Source organism: Eurosta solidaginis, chromosome 2 (assembly GCF_040869045.1).
Source record: "Eurosta solidaginis isolate ZX-2024a chromosome 2, ASM4086904v1, whole genome shotgun sequence".
NCBI classification, from domain to species: domain Eukaryota; kingdom Metazoa; phylum Arthropoda; class Insecta; order Diptera; family Tephritidae; genus Eurosta; species Eurosta solidaginis.
In genome coordinates, this window is record NC_090320.1 from 290,262,411 (window position 1) to 290,277,194 (window position 14,784).

General features: G+C 37.8%; 1 protein-coding gene across 3 annotated transcripts; it reads left to right on the forward strand.

Moving 5' to 3' along the window:
• The first annotated feature begins 3,329 nt into the window (after positions 1-3,329).
• Gr28a (Gustatory receptor 28a) lies at positions 3,330-10,703 on the forward strand. Of its 3 annotated transcripts, none has more exons than XM_067770099.1 (5): positions 3,330-3,618; positions 3,690-4,031; positions 5,957-6,259; positions 8,283-8,903; positions 10,274-10,703. In XM_067770099.1, exons 2-5 carry the CDS (start codon positions 3,699-3,701, stop codon positions 10,379-10,381), a joined length of 1,365 nt encoding a protein of 454 aa, XP_067626200.1. In that variant the 5' UTR covers positions 3,330-3,618; positions 3,690-3,698; the 3' UTR covers positions 10,382-10,703. The 3 variants fall into 3 exon arrangements, with proteins under 3 accessions (XP_067626200.1, XP_067626202.1, XP_067626201.1); XM_067770101.1 differs by having other exon boundaries at positions 3,690-3,830; XM_067770100.1 differs by having other exon boundaries at positions 3,330-3,599.
• The last annotated feature ends 4,081 nt before the right edge of the window (positions 10,704-14,784 follow it).

Sequence of the window (14,784 nt, forward strand, 5' to 3'; positions counted from 1 at the left end):
GAGTTTGTAAGAGAAGATGAGAAAGTAGCGGTTGTGAAATGGATGGACAGTCGTTCGGTTCTTTTAGCGACCACTTCGACCGGAACAACACCAATTATATCTATTAATCGATGGGATAAGAAAGCCAAAAAATACATAAGTGTCAATTGCCCGAATACGGTTGCATGTTACAACACGTCAATGGGCGGAGTAGATCTTGCAGACAGGTTGATATCTTATTACCGTATTAATATCAGAACAAAGAAGTGGCCCCTACTAGTTTTTTGGCACTTGATCGATCTCGCACTGTGTAAGTCCTGGCTTCTTTATAAAAAAGACAAATTTTCATTTGGTGCGAAGAAGTCCGAGTTGATGGACCTTTTAGATTTTAAGATATACGTAGGAGAATGTTTGTCCGCATGTGCTGGTAAAAGAGACCGTAGTGACATCGAAACCCAAGAGTATGTCCCCACAAAAAGAGCTAGATCCATACAGCCACTACCCACAAAAAACGTGAGAAGGACCGAAAGCAGACATTTGCCCATCTGTGGTGTCCAGGACAAAAACAAATTTATGAGATGCCGTAAGGAAGGATGCAACCAAAAGAACAGATTCAAATGCGTTTCTTGCAATGTGTTTTTGTGCATTGCTAGCGATAGACACTGTTTTATGGAATTCCATTCATAAGAGATTAGTATTACATCAACCGTTACTGAAATTAACTTAATGTTTTGAAATCTTTCTATTCTAAACTATTCGTCCTTTTTTTGAAATAATTTTTAGTTGGAAACGGATTTTTGTTTTTCGTTGGCCTACGAGCCAAATGTCCAGCTGGCTTCACCTGCCAGTGCTAAGAATCCTTATATGTTACAATAATAAAATGTGAATTTTATAATTAATTTAGAAGAATATAAACTAAAAAAATATAAAAAATATTGGTTTTTCACTTATTTTAGCCTCGGGACTGAGGAGGATATGTTTTGTTGTATTAACAGTGTTTCATATATATATATGTTTACATACAAACGTTTCGCATACGCCTTCCTTATTTTAGTTATCTACCTTTTATCTACTATTTATCATTCATTGTGTTAACAATGTCAATTTAATAGCGACACAAAGTAAATATAGAAAATATTCTATTCAAAGAAGAGGTACACTGAAAAAAACTGTATACAATACTGTCCAGCCAGCGAACTTACTGAATTTTTTACCGCTGAACTATGTTTGAGGACGCCATATTTGCTGAAAGCTGCAGATGCTAGCCGATAGAAACCCTGAAAATCAACCAAAAAGTCTGGCACACGATAAAAGGTCTCGATACCAGGACAAGTTTCTGGAGGCGAGATAATGGCGGCCTGGTAACTGACACACGGAGTATGCTTAAGCTGTGGAGTGACTATGAACGAATTTGAAACCCCAATTCTTGAGGACGGAGTATTCGTTTCACCAGAAGACTATGATGAAGTGAGGCTTCGTTGATTGGGTCATATCCAATACAATCTGCTCTTAACTAATCTTTTCTTTACATGTAAGCACGTCGACTTACATCCTTCGCTACCCTACTTTCTTAGTATTGAAAGCTGCTGTATTCCTAACACCACAGGCTGTGTGTGTTTTCTATTGAAGCACATAAATACTGGGCTCAGATTTCACGGATATTAATTTACGACGAGCTAAAATTAAAGTGATCAGCATTTCTTGTGCGTATGCTGTATAGTTCCGCATGGCGACAGCTTCCGTTATCTTATGCTAACGTTGTCGTCATTAGGGCTGATTACATTCAACGCGGTGTCTACAGACCGCAACCACAATTAAGCAAAGCTTGACGACAACCGTAGCCAAGCATTGGCTTCTTCATTACTTTGAAAGCGGCAGCCACCAATATAAATTACAGCAAACAGTAGCGAAAAAGGTTGAAAAAAATATTAATTATGTTTAAAAAACGCCTAACAGAATGTTTTTAGTTTTTTTTTAAATCTGTTATTTACTTATAGTTTAGTTTTTACTGACAAAATAAAAAGGACGCCACGCACTGTCGCTTCCTAAAAATAGAATTGATTGTCGTGCCGCTCTGTGGCGCCGAAAGTAACGACACTCATAAGAACATGTGTAAAAATAATAGCTGTGTTTTTTCCATCTATAGACGTTTACGCTTAAACGTTATATGGCTGCTAAGCATCAAACTTTAAATACACCTCTGAAATTGCTGCGCATAAAATTTTTACTACTAAATTCCAATGCGCATTATACTCAGATGTAACTGAAATATGTGTCTATGTTTCACCCTCTATATTAATTCTATGTATTCTATACGTGTCCACTATTCATCGTAACTAATTCAGCTATATGTTATACATTATGGCCACCCGAGGTTTGTGTCTCCTATTCTATAGCTAGTTATTTAACCACTGCCGCTAGATGGGTCTCCTAAGCATTATCTAAGCGAGGATAAGCTTTTTTATTACGCGCAGACGTATTCGCGTGTAAAAAAAAACATGGCTAATATGACAGATGTGGCGGCTACACCCCGTCGTGAATGTAATCAGCCCTATTGTTTTGGCAGCGTCAATTAACTAGTGAGGGGTATTCATAGAAATATGCGATACTTCATAAAATTTGCCACAATGCGGTGTATTAAGGGCCCATTACTGATACTTAGCATAGACTTGACTTGACTTGGCGTAAACTTGGCAACTTAGCCATGATTATACTCTACTTAGCGCATACAATCTGGCATCGTAATCAGCTGTCATTTTATTGTGAAATATTTGCTAGAAAAAGTGGTGGTTTTTAAACAAAGTAAATTTCGAGTACTACAATTAATTTATGAGTGTAAAAATTAATTAATAAATAAAAATAAATGTCAATTTGTATGACAAAATAATAAAATGAAGTGGAAACAAACAAATGGCATCTCAAAATGTAAACGTCACTTAGAACTTACATAGAAAATCAAAATTCAACAGACTTCTAAGTCAAGTTAAGTGTAGCTAAGTTTTGAGTAATCAGTAACATGCAATGTTCATTTAACAGAACTGTAAGTGACAGTGCGCAAGTAAGTCAAGTCTATGCTAAGTTTGAGGAATGGGCCCTTTAGCCTAATGATGCTAGGTGCCCTTGATGTACGCGACGTTAAAACTACTGATGCGCATTATTCGACGCTATATACGATATCGCTGTTTTTTCACCCTTGTATTTCTCGCCGTGTATTGGTAAATAATACAAGTGAAAATTCATTAAGTCACTTAATTTATTACTCGTTATTGTTTTAGCTTACTACAACTCAAAACATGACACGCATCATTCACACCGATTACATGAAAGGCGACAACACGGCACCACACCTACACAAACCCAAACAAAGCCTAGAGCCTAAAGCAATCCTGCTCATGTTAGTGAAACTAAAAACGGTCATAAGCTGACGCACAAAGGAGGTAAAGGAGTTAAATGGCACGCGAAAGGCGCATGACACACCTCAAACTCAATGCACCCACAGGAGCAAACATTCATCAGCGGTGCGTCAATTTTGTTTGTGGTGTATTTATGGCGAAAGGGAACAAACATTTTTTTTCCAGTCACCTTTAGAATTTCAGGATAAATAAAATAGTTATCAACAAGTGCGTGTCATTGACGGACGTACGTATTTTTTGAGCTTTCGTGTCTCGTGCTTCCGGCTAACGACTTCGTGTTTTTTTCCGTATTTACAGCGCATATGTATGAAAAGAATGGCTTGGAAATTACTTAAATGTCTAACAAAATCCGATTGCATTATACAATCTGTACAACCTTTGGTTTTTATATCCATGATTGGAATGGCGCCATTCCACATGAGTTCGAGCAATAGAGATGTGCGAAAATCTGGATTTTCATTGATCGTGAATGTTGTGCATTTTTTGTTTTATATATTATGTTTCTTTCTTGCCCTAAACGAAGGCGACTCTATTATTAGTTATTTCTTTCAAAGTAGCATTACGCGTTTGGGCGATGTGACATTATCTTTGAGTGGCATAACTGCAATTGTCACTATATTCAGTTCGATTATCTTCAAAGTAAGTAATGAGAGACCATTTTTATACCCAGCTGTGGCCTTGTATACCGAATATTAAAACTTCCACGGATACCTTGGATTTTATGTGGTGTAAGTGAATAGAGATAGATATAGAGTCTCATATATCGAAATTGTCACATTCGAAAACGAGTTACGCCTTGTTCAAAACATTTGTCGGTGCGGCTTTCCCTTTGACTTTTCGTCCACTAGCACTATAAATAAATAAATAAATGTAAGACGCAATAACCTCCGAAGAGATTTTCATTTTTCCTACAAATTAGTGAGACGAGATCTACATGTTTTATGCCGACTTCGAGCGTCATCTGCAAGTCAGATGAGTTTTCAATGAGAAGCTTTTCTTGGCATAAATACACTCGGAGCGATTGCCAAATCACTCCCGAGAGGCGATCCCGCTTAGAAAATCTCTCATCTAATCGAAAAAACTTGTTCCTGAACCCAGGATCTTCGGTATGGTAGAGGGAGCACACTGCCATCTTACCACGGCGCCCTTAAAATTAGCTTTGAATAATTTTCTTAGAAAATATTTTCGTTCGAAAAATACCAAATACAAATATATTCGAACAATGCCCATTTCCGAACTTGACTTGACTTGAGAACTGTCACTTACAGTTCTGTTAAATGAACATTGCATATTACTGATTACTCAAAACTCAGCAACACTTAACTTGACTTAGAAGTCTGTTGAATTTTGATTTTCTATGTAATTTCTAAGTGAAGTTTACACTTTGAGATGCCATTTGTTTCTTTCCATTTCATTTTGACATTTTTTTTATACAAATTGACATTTGTTGAGTATTATGCCAGATTGTATGCGCTAAGTGGAGTATAATCGTGGCTAAGTTGTCAAGCTTATGCCAAGTCAAGTCTATGCTAAGTATCAGTAATAGGCCCCTAAGTCAAGTTAAGTGTTGCTAAGTTTTGAGTAATGCGGCAGTTACCCACGAACGTACGTAGAAAAAACGTGTCAGCTGACACGACCTATCTTATGAGTGTGCAATGTAAACGAAAACTCACCGACGTGCAACGCCCGTACGTACGTAGCCCGGAACGTAGAAATCAAAACAATTTTGATTTTTTCCGTAAGAACGTGTCAGCTGATCGCTCTCTCACTAGACAGAGTTGCCTAGTAAACTTTTGTGCGCTAATTTTTGACCGTTTGCAATTTTATGCAAAAACGCCTAATTAAAGTTTGAAAAATTGTGGAAATAATTCGAAATAATTATGTAAAAGTGCTGATTATAAATATTTAATATATTTATACTTATTTAATATGTATTCCGGCCTTTTACAATATCAAAAATTAAATTGGAAAAAGTTGATGTTTCCATAAGCATACATGCAAAACGGTCAATGGCAACAGTGCTTATCTGTAAACAATACACACACAAATATGTTATGTACATGTACACAGACGTACACATTGATTCCTACGGGCTTGAGAGTTCGGTCAAACGTGCTTCGTACGACAAACGTCCTTACGTACGGCACGCGTCGGTGGGTAACTACCGCATAATCCGTAGAATGCACTGTTCGTTTAACAGAACTGTAAGTGACAGTTCTCAAGTCAAGTCAAGTCTATGCTAAGTATCAGTAATGGGCTCTTTAGAGTTTGGACCGTGACATCTCTGTATCCAAATAAGCTTAATAAGTAAGGTTATTAATGTCATAAAACGAGCTTCAAAACACATTTTTAATTTTTGCAAAGTAGGCGTGGTAACGGGCAAATATTCAGTATGCAAATTCTTCTGGTTCCGAAGACACTGAAATGTTTCTACTCAAGTTGTACAACTGGGTACATAAAGTCCGGTTCCCCGAGTTTTGTCTTGTTCACTTCTTTTATATAAATTTAAAAAAAAATAATCATATGTGATAAAATTATATGGAATTTTTTTTTTTTCATTTTAGCGCCATTTACTTATGACAATAGTCAAAAATTCATTTGTCATCGATGATGTATTTTTAAGTATGGGTTTGAAGCTCGACTATAACAAAATATTATTATATTCATTAGCTACATCGATGAGTCTATTACTCCTTAATATTGTTTATCTTTCGGTCAGCTATATGTTGTTACGTTCTGCAGGGATTCGTCCTTCATTTGTGGTTTTTACAACATTTGCTTTACCGCATTTGAATATCAGTATTATGGTATTCAAATTTCTCTGCATCTCACATTTAACACGAACGCGCTTCCGAATGATGAATGAGGTAAATATAAAATATACAATCACCATTTAAATCTTTAAAAACCACTACACCACAAAACACAAGTTTTAAGGGCCAGTTAGACTTCCTTAACCCTAACGCCATAGTTGTAACCATACCCATATCCATAACCATCTCCATTGTAATCGATTAATGGTGCCATAACCTTAAACAGCTGGCATTTTCATAAAAATGCGGAAAACGCAAAAAATTACAAACATGTTCCACAAACAATAAGTCTCGTAGTCAAAACGTATCCAAAACAATAAATAAAATCAAAAAAAGTTAAATTCTCCAACTCAAATATTTTTAGGTTATGGATATGGCGAAAAACCAAAAACCAATTGGTTGACTATGATATAGTTATAGCTTTAGCGTTAAGTCACCATTAATTGGCCCTTTAAGTCAGCTTAAAGCTGGAGTCATTGGTGCCGTATGTCGTATCGCTGTATCCGTATCCCTAACGTAATCAGCTGTTTATCGTTACGACGGTAAACCAAAACCCAATTGGTTGGCTACGATACGGTTACGACCTTAGCGGCACCAATAATCGATTGCATGGATTCTCATAAGGTTGGTCGAATCAGCTGTTAAAAGGTTACCGATACGGTTACCGATAAAGCACCAATGTCTCCAGCTTAATTTAGAAGCAACCATCGTGATCGTAGCTGTAGGCGTAGAAGTACAGTCCGTGTCAAAACAAAGTGTACACACGTCTAATGTAAAAATATTTATTTATAATATGAAGTATTTCCGATATCTAGTCCATATCCTTTTTTGTTTTTGATTTTTCGTTAAATGAGACTGTATTACATATCATTTTGAAAAAAAAAATGTTTTCCTTGTGTCACCCAGATGGGCCTTAAGTAGAGGTAATATTGTTAGTTTCTAACCAACTTCCTTAATTTCGTAGTCTCCCAGGTGGAAGTCTATGCCGTAAAGAGAGAGAGAGAGTAGCGGGACTGCTCCAGAACACTACAGCGTAAGAGACCAACATAACGCTTTCTATTGACATCCAGGCTGCCATAAAGGCGTCCAAAGTGAATGTCTCCTTTCGTTGTTAAAAGAAATTAATTTACTCTTGAGTTGGTGAAAAAATGTTGTTTCCAAACGACCACGGGACGGATGTTTCCATACGACCACGAATGTGTTATCTACTTAGACAAATGTAACAATACGCTAGTAAGGCAACAAACTTTATGTGTACCAACGTTGATGTCTCTATAGTCTCAAGATTATTGTGGCCATAGAAAAACGGGCGAACAAAGCAAATAAGAGAGCTCACCGGCATACAATGCTTGGTTAAAAGCGCATACAAGCAAGCTTCCTCTGCAAAAGCGATCAGGATGACAAGGAGGAGAAGTCGTTTCATTACTTTTTTCGCCGATGTCGTAAGCTGCAGTCAAGATGGCTGTCGGTTTTTCGGCAGTCTGTCAGAGATAAGGAACGGGAGTCTTTCGCTTTACCTAGGTTAGGTTAGGTTGAAGTGGCTGCCTCCGCTGTCCAAGCGGAGACTCACGTAGGCCATTGTGGTCCGTTGTGCTACCACGCGGGGGCCCCTATTTCCCTACTTCCAAAGAATGTTTAGATCCCAGTAAGGCTAAACCAGCGCGTTTGCCTGATGAAAATCAAGATCTCGTTTGTGTGTGCAGATTCAAGCTCCGCAAAACCCATGAGACAGTAGTTACCTGTAAGAAAGCCCACTAGTGGGCTTATAGAGATAAGGTTTAACAGTATTACCGATTGCGATCTCTTTTCATCCAGCTTAGGCTAGATTTGCTTGGATATTCTACATGTAGCTTCCATGGCCCATTGGCGTTTGCTTGATCCGTGAATAGAGATCGCAAGTAGAGGAGGGCTGGCCCAACCAGCGGAGGTTGTTGTTTGCAGGTTGGTGCCTTCCCTAGCTAGCTCATCCGCAGCGCAGTTTCCTGAGATGTCGCTTTACGTAACCCAACCTTATTGATACGTCATTAAATTTTTAAAAACTCTTCAAAGTTAATTATACGATTCATTCTTTACACAGGTCCTAAAGGACATTCTTAACTCGCTCCTCGACAAATGTAACACTGAGGAGCTCTCACCAATACACACAGTGCTCTACATACACCGCAAAGAAGCGTCCTGTTTAGAAACACCAACCGTTATTCGGCCATATTCAACAACACATCCACGTTGTAGCGTCACATCGACCTTACGACAAAATCCCCAATGTGCACTCAAAAAAGTTACCCATTTACACAATCTCCTATGTGACATTTGTTGTCACATCGAAGATTATTTCAGTTATCCAATGTTGGCTATTATAGCCATTTCATTTTTGTTCATTTTATTCGATGATTTTTATATATTGGAAGCGATTTTAATACCGAGTCGTGTTGATAAATTTGAATCGGATGAATTCTTCACATTCTTCTTCTCACAAATGCTTTGGTATGTGGTGACGATTTTATTGATTGTGGAGGGCTGCTCCAAAACTATTAGAGAAAGTAGCAAAACTGCAGCAATTGTGCATAAAATATTAAATCTCTCAGAGGACTCGGATGTACAGGACAGGCTATTCCGGCTATCGTTGCAATTGTCTCATCGACGTGTAGTTTTCACTGCAGCAGGACTTTTCAATTTGGATCGTACTTTGATATTTACGGTAAATAGCGGTGATGAAAGTTATCGAGAGGATTTGCGAAATTTGTACATATATCATTCAAGGTTCGATTCGAGCTCAAGGCCAGAACAATAATTTTTTTCTATGATAATTATTGTTATTTTTTAATTTTTCTAATTTTGAAAAATTGTACTTTGTTTTTGTAATAGTAAGTAGACAATTTTTCAGACAACCTGCCATAGCTGCGCAGATAGATCCATTTCGAAGGGTGCTAAGCCTTCATCATCAGTACGCTTTAGGCACGCTGCGCTAACCATTTAGCTATACAGCGGTGGTTTGTTCGACTGGTAAATTGCTACTTCTATTCCTTTTTACCAACTATATTGTAACGAATTTACTGCAAATCCTCTTATTTGCAACCTTCCGCTAAGTTCGAATCACTAAACTGTTGAATAAATAACTCCAATATTTAATAATGCAAAATGGCCTTTAATAAAGTACTTCACAATAAATTACTCTACTATTGCCCGACAGATAGCGTGCTTAGTAGAAACTGAAACTAGCGCCTCTACTATTGCTGCTTTTATACTCTTTGATTTCCTCGTTGCATCTTCTAGGCGCTTCTGTTCTGGAATCTACTAGTTGGTTATCTGTTATACTTATAACTACAGATGTACGTGTATAGCTTCTCTCACAGCTCATGCGCGTGCGTTTGACACTTCCACAATTATATTGCATAGATAAGATATCTGCATGTGTTTGTGCGTTGCTTCTCTGCTGCGTCTACGTACATATGTGTAGACATAATGATTGAATTATTGATGTACATCAAGTCACTGCTTAGCATCGGCTTATAGATGGCAGTACCCACTAGTATTGCTAATATTCGTAACAATATTTATTCAGTGTTGCGCCATCTGTTACTTATCATCCCTGATAATGCTGGATTTGTTTGTTGTCAATTACTTTGTTTGACATTCCCAAGTGCTCATGGTTTATTAATTTGATTGACAATAAACAAATCCTGCATTATTAGTGATTTTCAACAGATGGCGCAACACTGAATAAATATAGTTGGTAAAAAGGAATAGAAGTAGCAATTTACCAGTCGAACAAACCACCGCTGTATAGCTAAACGGTTAGCGCAGCGTGCCTAAAGCGTACTGATGATGAAGACTTAGCACCCTTCGAAATGGATCTATCTGCGCAGCTATGGCAGGTTGCCTGAAAATTTTTCTATTTACTATTCCAAAAACAAAATAAAATTTTTCAAATTTAGAAAAATTAAAAAATAACAATAATTATCATTAGAAAAAAATTATGGTTCTGACCTTGAGCTCGAATCTAACCTTGCATCATTTATCAATAGGCCGATAAAACCAAAAACAAATTTGTTTATCTTTTTTTTTCAGATCTCTGGTGCAGCCACTTGTTATCTTATTATCTTGATACAATTTCGTTCTTCACCCTCAAACTGGGATCATTCCAACGCGTCATCTGCTGCTGGGTTTATATCTTAAAAAAATGGAATCTGTGGAAGAAGAGGAGAGGCAAGAAATCATACAAATTGTTTAAGTCACCGACTTTAATGAAGTTGGGAGTTGGAAAGCTATTCGGCATGACTACATTGTATCCGGATTCCGGAAGTCAACGGGACTCGCCTAAGGCAAAAACTTAATAATTAATTGAAATTAATCAATTCTTTGAAGGATATTTTAAAGTGCTAAATATATATCTTCACACATATGTATCAGTCTTAAATTTGAACATGGAGATTTTTTTTCACTTTCCCGCAAAGTTCCTCTGAGGGCAATTGACAAAAAAACTAAAAGGCACTCAAAAAAATTGGTTACAAGCGAAGAATCCCTCGGTTATGGCGGCAGACAAGTGGTTTTTAAGCACAATACGCAGCGGAAGTCTCAATCTTAACTCCGCGATGCTAATCATATTACCCGTGCCTTTGCCCACACAAAACATTGTTGAATTGAAATAATTTTTAAAACAATCTTAAAGTTATCCCGAAAATTTCCCCAAATGATTTCAAACTTATACCAAAATTATCTCCAAAATATCTACTTGGTTCTGAGCATATCGAATTGCAATCTGCGGCAAGGGCTGCCTACATCTTCAACTCTCCTCTAGTACCAGTAGGTGCTAGTGCAATAGCGTACCGGCATCCTATTTGGCAAACAACTGCTATATTCGCAACACTCTTTTCAACGTTACAGTGAGTCGCGCGTGCCCATAACCCATCTCGGTTCTGGATATTGTAACAACTTAAACGTTTACCTATCCAGAATCATCCTTGGCATAACTGATATATGCCCTGCATGCCGTGGCACAAGCTGTCTATTCAACTGTAATGTACACCAACCGTCACTAATAGCAACTTCTCTTTAGTTCCACCTGTTGAAGCTATTCGTTTCCTTGGACTTCCGTTGGAGTACTTTAATGACATTATTTGAGAAGTCGTGCCTGTTACACGTGGCGGTTAGAAGCATTGTTACAACAGGTGAAACGCCCAAAAACATCAATAGCAAGGAGCCCCAAGTTTATTAAGGTTATTTATATTAAATTATAAAGTTTACAAATTTCACTTCTTTCTCAGCTAGCTTATCGGGAGCTGAGTACTGAACGCGAAATCTCCAAGATTGACACTTCATATATACTTTTATACACTGAGCCATATGAATTCCACGCTGCTCGCTTTGCAATTGGTCTCTTAGTATTGCCTTTTTGTTGTTGTTCTTTGAAACACCATTATACTAATTTCACACATACGGCTTATTGAATAATAAAGGCAATTTTCTACATTAAGACGCTAATTGAGCTCAATCTTCCCTACAAAATTCGAATCTATTATTATTTCATTAATAGCTAATTAATTTCTTGTATTCCGGCCTTTTAGTTAATATATTCAAAATGTGTTTGAGCTCTAGGCCAATATATACATATGTTTATTAAAATACAGCAAATGTGTTTAAACAATGTATATTTATTTGTCGAATGGTTTGTCTTGCCAATATTTCGACTTCAATCTGAAGTCATCTTCAGGAACTTATGACTGCACCTGGTCGACCAGGACCAAAACACATTTGCTGTATTTTAATAAACATATGTATATATTGGCCTAGAGCTCAAACACACTTTGAATATATTAATAGCTAATCGAATCCTTAATGAAGTCAAAAGCACAATGCAACTCTGTTGGCAGCGTTCCGCTTCCGTTTCTGTTTCTTACTTTTCAAAGCAAATGTCATTGTCTGCATGGCGGAACGATACAAGGTGGCCGCATCGAACAGCTGATTATAACCTTTTTTATTTGATTTGATACATCAACTACCGGCGCAGTACGATTTTGACATTTGTCCATCGAATTTACAAGTACATGGAATTTTTTTGTTTGTAGGTATTTCACCATGCTCCCACCTTGTATCGTTCCGCCATGATTGTCTGTCTCATCCTTCATACTAATCGAGCAGTTACTTCTGTGTGAAAGCAAAAAATTTACGATTTCATTAGCAGGTGAAATGAGATCATTAAGTTTCTGTGTGAAAACAGTATTATTAGGAATATACTAATTATATATGTTTTTAATCCTTATTGTGTGGAATACTTATAGGCGCGCTTTCTAGACCGTAGTAACATTGGATTTTTAGCAGTGCTTTATAGGCAATAGTCCTCTCTCGGCGAACGAAAATCATACTCTACAAGTCACTTATCGTACCCGTCCTGCTATATGGGGCAGAAGCATGGACCATGACAACATCAGATGAAGCGGCTTTGGGAGTGTTCGAGAGAAAAGTTCTTCGAAAGATTTATGGACCTCTACGCGTTGGCGATGGCGAGTACCGGAGAAGATTTAATGATGAGCTGTACGAGCTATACGCAGACATCAACATAGTCCAGCGAATTAAAACGCAGCGGCTGCGCTGGCTAGGCCATGTTATGCGAATGAAAGATGATGCTCCTGCCAAGAAAGTGTTTCTATCGGAACCCGCCTATGGAAGCAGAGGTAGAGGGCGGCCCCCACTCCGTTGGAAGGACCAGGTGGAAAACGATTTAAACTCCCTTGGTGTTACCAATTGGCGCCGGTTGGCGGAGCGAAGGAGCGACTGGCGCGCCTTGTTGGACGGCCATAACCGTTTAGACGGTTAAGCGCCAATTAAGTAAGTAAGTAAGTATAGGCAATGCTTCAGCTGTTCTCGCTACAACTCGAGAACGGCTGGACCAATTTGGCTAAATTTTGCTTTTGAATTATTTTTGGAAGTCCAGCTTTTAAGCCTTAGTGTGTGTAAATATGGACCTTTAAGTGACCGACTTTGCAACTACTCCGAAATAGCCCCAAAATTATTCTGAAATTACCACGAGCGCCCAATGGATGGATATAACCGTTAAAAGCGCCAATTAAGTAGGTATACAACTTTTTTCACCTATGTATATTTCCAGGATCATCTCATCAGCTTTTGATAGCGGCCATGGATATCAGGACGAAACCTGTCCTTAAGAGGCTTACAGACTGTTATATTTGGTCGTCGAAAGAAAGTTTTACTTCCCAATCGTCTATCCAGTCCAAAGTAGTACTCCTTGAAAAGAGCGATTCCCTCTAGGACTTCTCTGCCAGTTCACAACAGTATTCAAATATACTAAGAGCAAATTTATTAACGATCGGATCTTTATGAGAAGCCTAATACTGGAAAAATGGCTTTTGACAGCGCGAAAAAGAGTTGCCTATATTCTGCTTTGTATTAATTAGAATTCGGTGCCTCCCAAGGATGGATTACGAAAGATCGCTAATTCTATACAACGGCATCACACTCTTAATACACGTCCAAAAATATCGGAATGAGTGTCAAAACGCGAAACAAAAATTTTGAGTCAGAACACCTTTCTGTGTTGGCGGCCTTCGACCGCGCTTAAAAAAAAACTACCCTGGCCGGTCCACCAATGGGGTGAGATCAAAAGTAAATCCGTGCAAAATCCCGTTGGACACAAAATTGTTTCCTGTGTACAACAACATTACAACAACCACATGGAAAGTTTCAATTTCTTTTGCTTATATCTCTCAACGGACGCGCCTTTTGACATCCGTTCCGATAATTTTGGACGTGTATTAAGAGTGCCATGCTGTCGTATAGAATTACCGAAAGATCATTGCGAATTATTCGAAACCAGTACAGAAAAAATACGTAAAAAACGTGAAATTCATATGCATACCCTGCAAAAATTGTTGGATTACGTGTTCCATTTTCTTCTTGTTGGAGTACTCTAACAATACTCCTTTGCAATGCGTTTGCGGACCACCATCAGCCGATCATTGCTCGTTTTTTAACGACAGTGATCACGACACGATGACGATCGAATAGAGTTGCCAAAAGTAAAATATTGCATACAAATAACTGATAATAAAATTTTACTTTGGCAACTCTGATAAAATGCAACAGCGCACTGGTTTTATGTATACATACTATAGTATAGAGAAATATTAGTTTCTTTATTCATGCAAATGGTAAATAACAGAATATTCGTAGTATAAAATATAAAAGTTGTATTGCCCCTCTTCATTTACTTTCATTTTAAATTAAATTCACTCCGATAATTCTTTCCGGCACAATTCCTCTTTAGTACTTTGGCATATGATCCTCTGTGGGTGCTCCATGGAGTACTACAGTGAAAGTACTTTGGAATGTACTCTCTCGTATGTACTCTATGGAATACTCACAAACAAAGCGAGAGTGGGATCACCTACTCTTCTAGGACATCGCAATGTTAATTGGAGCACATTTTTTGTATGAATACAGATTAGATTTGGAGCAGTCCTATACTCCCAAAGGATTATTCCTTACATTATTTATAGAGTACTCGAGTTTTTTGAAGGGTATATGTAATTGCATAATAATCTGGAAATATCTATATCCGGTTC